The sequence below is a fragment of the Leucopleurus acutus genome (genome assembly GCF_964270905.1).
Source record: "Leucopleurus acutus genome assembly, chromosome: 13".
Classification (NCBI taxonomy): domain Eukaryota; kingdom Metazoa; phylum Chordata; class Mammalia; order Artiodactyla; family Delphinidae; genus Leucopleurus; species Leucopleurus acutus.
The window spans coordinates 77,789,120-77,797,424 of NC_139155.1; the positions used below are offsets into that span (position 1 = coordinate 77,789,120).

Sequence of the window (8,305 nt, forward strand, 5' to 3'; positions counted from 1 at the left end):
ATCTTCCTTGAGTAGAATCCAAATGCACTCTAAAAGACATTTTATCAGCTTAAAAAAGGAAAACAACTGTACTCCAACAAACATAACTAAAACATGCTAACATAAATGCAAGTAAAACAGGAGTTCCTAAAAGAAGACTATGATAGCCAATTTATGAGGACAGAATCCAACGATTTCAAAACTTAAGTAACAAAACACTATAGTAGGATGGGGAGCTACCATAACATTTTAAAAGCATTTAAAACTATTTTTGTATCAGCTAAAGCAAAGATAGAAAACTATACTGATGTACATAAGTGACTTTATACTAAACAAAAATTGGGCAAACATATACATTTCATTCATGCAAATGAATGTGAATTTACAATTCCTCATTTATGTTAATATTTACCAAGATTAATGGAAAATCATCTCCCCTATGTAATGAAGTGAATTCCCCCAACAGAACAAAGCTAACACCTTCAAATCTTTCGAATAAACAATGAAAGCTTATACTATAAAAGGAAATTATCTAAACAGGATCAGAAAGTTGTTAAATGATTCAAGTGGGAAGAAAAGTCCGAAATTCCAACACACACTACAAATATTGATTCATTAACTCCAAATCTCTAAGCAAGTCCTATGAAACAAATGTGGGTGCAAAATTTTTTTTTAACTATTCCCACAGCACATTTTTAGGCTATCTACCTAACTACCTCACTTTACAATGCATTAAATGTAATTTCTCGAAATTACAATGTTTATACAATGACAAAAACAGGAATTCTGGTGGCTACAACACACATTGTTAAAGCAGATTAGCACACAATACATTTTAAATAAGTGACACTAAAAGAAATGTCACAGAAATCCTTTTTCTCCATTTCTAATAAATGGCTGCAATGCACAGCTCAGTAATAATACCTAATATTCAACCATATTACTAATTCTTATAAACTTTGTCTAATCTCTCTCACTAGCTAACTTTTCTGTGAAATTAACATATCACCCACTTTCAGAAAAAACAACAAATCAGTACCTTCTACTACTATTTCAGAGGAGGAGATTATTATTTTCTTCTACTGAAAATAAGTCAAACCATTCAGAAAAATATCTAGTCTGCGAATTCCCTGGCAGTCCAGTGGTGAGGACTCTCTGCCAGGGCACGGGTCCGACCCCTGTTCAGGGAACTAAGATCCCACAAGCCAGGCGGCATGGCCAAAAAAAAGAAAAATATCTAGTCTACCTTTGAATCAAACTTTGAGGAACAGTTGAATTAACTGTTCATTAAAAAAAAAAATCCACATAAACAATCTTATTACTATTTACACTGAATTTCACTTCAATTTTAAATAATTTAACAAATATTAACTATAGAATATGCTTATCTTTTGCAAATATATGATACAGAGAATACAGTATAAACTGGTGACAGTATCTTTCTTATTATTCTCAAGAGCAGAGGAGACCTTTGAAAGTGTTTGATGAATACAATTAACTCACAATTAACTAGGCTAAATTAGCCAGTGAACAAAAAAGATGAATCAATCTTTCCAAACCTAATTAATATAATCCACTACTATAACTTAATGTTAATTAAAAGAGTGCCTTAAGAGATTTTTTTCTCCAAATACCTAACACAATCATGAAAAAAAAATGCCAAAATATTCCAAAGAAAGTGCTAAACTACATAAGCACCTGGCATAAACTCAACACTCATTGTCCTCAGGCACCACCACCCCCCCCACCCCCGCCTTCATTCTCACAAAGAAACAGCCCCAACCTAACTTCCTCTCAATGAGCACTTCAAGCAATAACACAGACATATTTTGCAGCATATAAGTCTTAGGTACATTATTTTCTCTTTAAAATTATGAACACGTACAAATGGCTCTTTAAAATGGTCCAATAAACTGCTACACTATGCCTTAAATTGCTGTCTATTATGTACTTAAAAATATTTACTAGCAATTGGAGGTTAATATGGCAATTATTACTGGGTAGCTATTATTGCTATTAAAAATATATAAATACTGCAACACCATGCACTACTAACAACTAAACACTGAACAGAAAACATACATTAGCAAATTATAAACATTTTCATTCAACAAAATGAACCATCATGAAAAAAAGATGCTTTATGTGTAAATACTAAAATTGGAAATTGAGATGAAAAAATGCCCTGTATATTTACTGGCACTTGAGAAGATTAATCATTCCTTCTTCCTCATTTTCAATTGATAGTCCTCCCCATCTGGTTCTAACTCAAAAGAATAGATCTCAAAGTTTCTACATTTACAACTATCTTCCTTCTCTGCAAAAACTATAACAAATCTCTTCAGAAAAAAGGAAGCAGGTCAACAACAGATTACCTTCAAATCTTCAAATATAGAATGAATGGTCCTTAATAGGAATTATGTACTAATGTGTGTTTCAATTGAGGAAGGAAGAATGATAACATCCCCCAACTACCCCATAGTCAGGAAGATGCTAAGCAAATAAAACAACATGAATGTGCAGCACACATAATTAAGAATTAGACTGCTGTTGTGTCAAACAGTATATACTTAAATCTAGTTAAAGGACACAAAATCGCTTTTCTCCACATCACCTCGACTGAGAAACAAAAGTAAAGAAACAAAACTAAAGATATACTTAACATCTGGAAATTATATCTTTCCACAAGGGTGAGTTGACATACCATAGGGTGCACTCGTACACTTTCCAAAAGGGCAGATTTAACACACTTAACTGAATTATAACTGAGTGAATATATAACAAGAGTCTCCCAGAAATGTGATGGACAGCATGAGAAAACAGTTTCGAGTCACAAAGGCACAGCCAGGCATGCATTTAATGCAGTAGCTACAAATTTCACAACTGTAAGAATAAGAAACACATACAATGACCCATATCATATATACACAATGGCATCTTTCACATGTTAGGAAAAGGGGGCAGGGGGTGACAAAGAATTTAGGAAATGTGATGCCATGCAGCAGAAATATCAGAAAGCAAAATAAGTAAAGGACTGACAAAAACCTTAAGGCATCTGACTGCACAAATCAACTTTTGCTAAGCCATATGAACACCTCAAGGTAACACAAAGTGGGTGGATCATTACTGTGTTACAGAACTTTATAATCTCTAGCTTACATTTCAATCTACATTAATATGAGTATCTAGATAAATTCTCTATAAACAATAGTTTTCTCTGCTCAAAACAACTGCAGGCCAAAAAGAAAAATACATGCCATTATAAAGCACCAAGAGTTCTTATAATACATGCTTTATTTTGAACGGGTAATGATTTTATCTCCTTTGGAATTATTCTATACAATGTACTACAGGCAACATATTTTTGTTATCCCAGGTCGCTGCTATATCTAATTTACAAGAAAATGCTCAATTTGGAATGAGAAAAATTTACAATATCAGCAGTTCTTTAACCGATTCGTAATTTTTTTAATTAGCACCAATCCACCCTCCACCTAAAAGAGAATGTAGACATTCTATAGTCCTTTAAAAAAAAAAAAATCAACCCACGCCTTCCCGCATTTCAAAGTTGCTACCTAAAGAGCAATTCTGATTAAAAAAAGAAAAAGAGTATATTCAAAAATCAATTCCTGGTTTAAAGAGGTTTAGGAGAGAAATACCCAAAGCACAAACCTTTAGTCAGTCATAAAGCACAGAGTCCGCTCCCACAAATTGTTTCTACAAAAGAATCTTAAACATCTTATCTCTATCAACATTATCATCCTTACTTAAGCTTTAAAAGAAAAGAAAAAGAAAAAAGGTAGAAGAAATGATATATACTAAAGACTGGCTACACATGGATTTTTATTTGTCTACAAAATGTAGTATATATAAATTAGCCACATATATACAAGCCATTACCAGTCAGCATGATATATGGTTATTTGGGGGCTCTCTCCTCACTAATATTGGTCTACTTGGTTATTTTAATTCCCTGATAAAGTGTCAACGTGGTCACCAGCCGCCAAACAAAAACCTTTTAAATACCCCTTAATCAATGTTTGCTAATCTATGGAAGTCCCTGAATCTGACTAATACTAAATGATAGACTGAGAGAAGAAAACAGGAGGCAAAATGAGTTTTATTCCCATATATCAAATGATCAAGGGAAAATTATCACAGTACAGAGAGTAAGAATCGCAACTTATAACTGATTTTAAGATTAAATATCCGAAAAAAATGCTAGAAAAAAAAAAGACCTGATCCTAGTACAAAGCACAGATACTATGTCACTCGGTCTTTGTAGGTAAAAATTACATTTTGACTTTTTTTATCTGCATAATGAAATATATTTAATAAAATAAAGCTTCCATTCGAAAAGTTGGCAAGAATTTGTACTTCTCCACTAGTCTCAAAGAAAAAAAAAAATCTATGCTATCCATAATTAAATGTAACTAATTACAATTTGAACACTAAATTATTTATCCAGTGTAAACAAGGATTAAGAGGAAATAAAGCTCTATCTACAGCAGAGGTTACAGAAAACAATTTCCAAAATGCATGTTCCCCAAAGGCAGTCCCCCCAAAAGGGTACACAACTTAAACTAAGTTGAGTTTTTTCAAGCCTAAATTAAACCGTTCAGCCAATTTTCCAATTATATTCTACGCTTGAAACATAATTGCCCTACATCTGTTTACAAATCTTTGCTCAATATTTAAACAAATTCGTAGTCTCCCGGGCACATAGTTCTACATACAGTAACTCATGCACAAAGCACATATTTAAAGACCACGCACTGCAATTATTAGCCTAAACGCCAGGTTTAACAACGTGAATGTTTTCAGAGCTAGGTAATACGACCCAATAAAAAGCAAAGATGGCATTTACCACCAAATGTCACTGCCACCGCCAGGAAAGAGTTGCTGGAACCCTATACATTTTTAATTTCGATGAACCTAGACGGCGTCGTCGGGTGCCAGGCTTCCAGGAGAACAATTGACACCCTAACTGCTTCCAGATTAAGACAGGCGATTCAAATCCGAAGGAAAAGTTGTCAATTATCAGAGAGACAGCGCGAGAGAGGCGAAGGCAGATAAAAGCGATGTTATCAAACCGCCCAGCTTGTTGCTTTTGTGTGTGTGTGTGGATTCGTTGTTAGGAGAGAGAAAACAGTTTTTAAAAGACACAGGAGGAGAGAAAGAAGAAAAAGCTTTCTCCACCTTCCGTCGGCTCGGTGCAATGGCTTTACGGCTCTCCAGCGTAGTAAGCCCCGAGAGGCAGACGGCTGTCGATGTTTACAATCCCGGGAGCTTCGGGTGCAAGAGTCCTTTACTGACACAATCGCATTCAATCAACTGTTTTCGGGCGAAATTGCAGGTGTCATTATGGAATTTTTTTAAAATTCAAAAGGCGGGCGGGCGGGCAGCCGATCCGACACAAGGGGGAAAAAGCTGCTTATCGCAGGCGCGGGCATCACAAGGCAAAGCCTTCCACATTTAGGGAAGAAAAGGGGGGGAAATGGGAGGGGAAGGGGAGTGCGATTGCAACAGAGGGTGGGCGTTCGAAGTGCGACCCAGAATCCGCAGCTTTGAGACTTCCACATGCAAATTCCACGCCGAGCGCCGCGCTCACAAATGATTTTTAAAGAGCCAAATAAACACTGGAAGGGATCCAAGGCGAGGGAGAGACGATCCAAAAGGGGGAGAATTGGCGAGAGGCGAACGGCGGGGAGAGGCGAGGGAGGGGCGAAGTCCCGGCGGCGGGAGGAGAAAGTTGGTCGGCGGCGGAGGTCGGCGACCCCCCCCCCCGACACAACCCCCTCCCCGCAGCCCGACTACTCACCAGCGAGAAGAGGTTGGAGTGACAATCCTCCAGGCTCGCCCCGTTCGCCACCCAGTTCGCTGCCGCAGTCATGATCCTCCGCGAGCCCGGCCGCCAGAGCGGGGCATGTCGGAGCGAGGCGTCCGAGGCGAGGCCGGGCCGGGCGGCGGCGCCTCGCCGGGGAGCGCGGGGCGGCCGGGCCGCCGCCGCCGCCGGTGGAGGGCGCGAGGGCCGGCGGGCGGGCGGGAGGCGCCGCGGCGACGCCGCGCTGGGGGCGGCGGGCCCGGGCCGGCGGGGGGGTCCGCGGCGACCGCGCGGCTCCTTCCTGCTCGGGCGGCGGCGGCGGCTCCCGCGGCTCCGGCGGCGGCGGGGGGCGCTGTCCGCGCGGCCCGGCGCCCTCCCCGCCTCTCAGGGCCGCCGCTGCCTCCCGGGCCGGCGCTGCGGGCCGGCCGCCGCCTCCGCCTTCCCTGTTCCTCAGCCGCCGCCGCCTTGTTTATCTCCAGCCACCGACTCCCCCTCGGCCCCCGCCGGCGCGTGAGGGGAGGCGAGCCCGAGTCGCCGCCGCCGCCTCGGAGCCGCCGCCGCCGCGGAGCGCGAACTCGCGAAGGGGGGGGTGCGGACGAAGCCAGCGGGCGACCCCGGCAGCCGAGCGACGTCCCCTCCTTCCTCTTCCTCCCCCACCCCCCCCTCCTCCCCAGTCAGCCTCGCTTCTCCTCCCTCCCGGGGCTCGCTCGCTCTGACAGCAATGGCGGCCGCCGACCGCGGCTCGGCCCGCCATTGGCTGGCGCTGCGTCACGTGACGGGCGCCGGCCGCGCGGGGGGGTGACGGAGGGGGCGGGGGAGGGGTCGGAGCGGCGGCCGCGGCGGCTCGCGGGCGGCGCTGCTGAGCCGAGTGGGGCCGGATTCTCCGGCCGAGAGAGGGAGGGAGACGGAGACCGAGACGGAGAGGGAGAGAAAGAAGTGCAGGCGGCGCGGCTCTGGGGCGGGCGCGCGGGCAGCGGCCGGGCCGGCGGCCTCGCGCCCCGCCCCCTCGGGTGCTTAGACCTCCGCTGGGCGCGACTGCGAGCCCCGGGAATGCCCGTGGAGGTGGCTGCGGAGGACTCGGGGCCCCTTGCCTGTGCCCCGGACCGCCCCGGCCGGCTGCGTGGCAAGGGCTCGCCGTGGGCCAAGCAGAAGATCCAAGTGTTTCGGGGGTGTCTCCTCGAGGTCTCACTCCGTCCTCCGCGTTTTGCAGATGAGAAAACTGAAGCACAAAGAGATTAAGTCACTTGCCCGAGGTTGCACAGCTGGGAAGAGGAGGGGGTGGGATTCGAACCCCTGCACCCAGGCACAGCGCAGCTAAGGTCTTGCGTTAAGGTTTATAAGCCTCACCCAGGGAGCGCTAACTGTGAATACAGAAATGCCTTTCGAGCCCTTACTCCTAGGCACTGTGTGTATGCATTCATTCTTTGCATAAATGCTTCCTGATCTCTTGCTTTGTGCCAGAATATGTATATAATTTTTAAACTACCAGACACTGTACTAGGTCTGGTTGGGAGCAGACCTTCCCTCCTGGCTCCATTCAGTCAATAACCAACATTTCTTGAGCATACAGCATGGGAGTCCGGAGGAATGCCAGTATGAGGAGGCTCTTCCCCAGCCCTCAAGGCCTGTGCTCCCTGCAAAGGTGGGGAGGAGATAACTTCATTAATAAGCCCTCAAACGTGGAAAAGCCATGCAGATTGGATTTAAAAAAAGGAAGAATGGGAAAACAGCAGAAAGATGGAGTGTAATAAAAGGAAAGAAGTCTTAGACATGCGAATTGAGCTTTGGAACTACCGCAAATAACTGTTAAAGCAAAACCCAGGAGCAGCATGTAGTATTACCATGGCTGACACTACGTTATAACCCACCGACACTGTTAAAACGAATGTACCTACATTATTTCACGTAGTCCTCAGAACAGTCACATAAAGAAGATACTGTTATTATCCTTAGACTACAAGTCAAGGCTCAGAAGTGCAGTGACACCTCCAAGCTCTCCAGTTAGTGAGTGGCTCAAACCCAGGTCTGTGAGGCTCCAGAGCCCAAACCTGAATCCAGAAGGCTCTGTGAGCAGAGGCCTGTAGATGACTTTGGCACCCCCCGTTGTGTTACCTTGACCACCATGGTTCAACTCTCTGACCCTCATTTCTCAATCTGTCAAAAAGGGGTCCCAGTTGCTGACCCACTGACCTCAGGCCAATTTTGTGCATTTCTATTAAGATTTGTTGATGAAAATGTTTAGGAAAAAAAAGTCAAACCACTTTATCAACATGCATGGTGTTACTTCGGCCTGAGCAATCAGACAGTGTGATGGTCCATCATATCCAGGTGTGTTTATATCCCAGGATATCATCTTACACACCTGGTCACCAAATTCTCATTCTTCAGTAAGGTTTTTAAAAGTCTCCCAAAGCAACCTAATATTAGAAAAATGAGAACAGTACATGGACAGTTTACAGAGTAGGAAAGACATATGGCTTTCAAATATATAAAAAGATGTTC

The 8,305-nt window shown here is 43.8% G+C and overlaps 1 protein-coding gene across 2 annotated transcripts in view; it reads right to left on the reverse strand.

The window, feature by feature from the left end:
• Nucleotides 1-5,908, reverse strand: part of MED13L (mediator complex subunit 13L) — a 301,913-nt gene extending 296,005 nt beyond the window's left edge. For both annotated transcript variants that reach the window (XM_082853249.1, XM_082853248.1), the window contains exon 1: nt 5,801-5,908. In XM_082853249.1, coding sequence (XP_082709375.1) covers nt 5,801-5,872 — 72 coding nt within the window. In that variant the 5' untranslated portion in view covers nt 5,873-5,908. The remainder of the gene's footprint in view (nt 1-5,800) is intronic.
• Nucleotides 5,909-8,305: the final 2,397 nt, after the last annotated feature.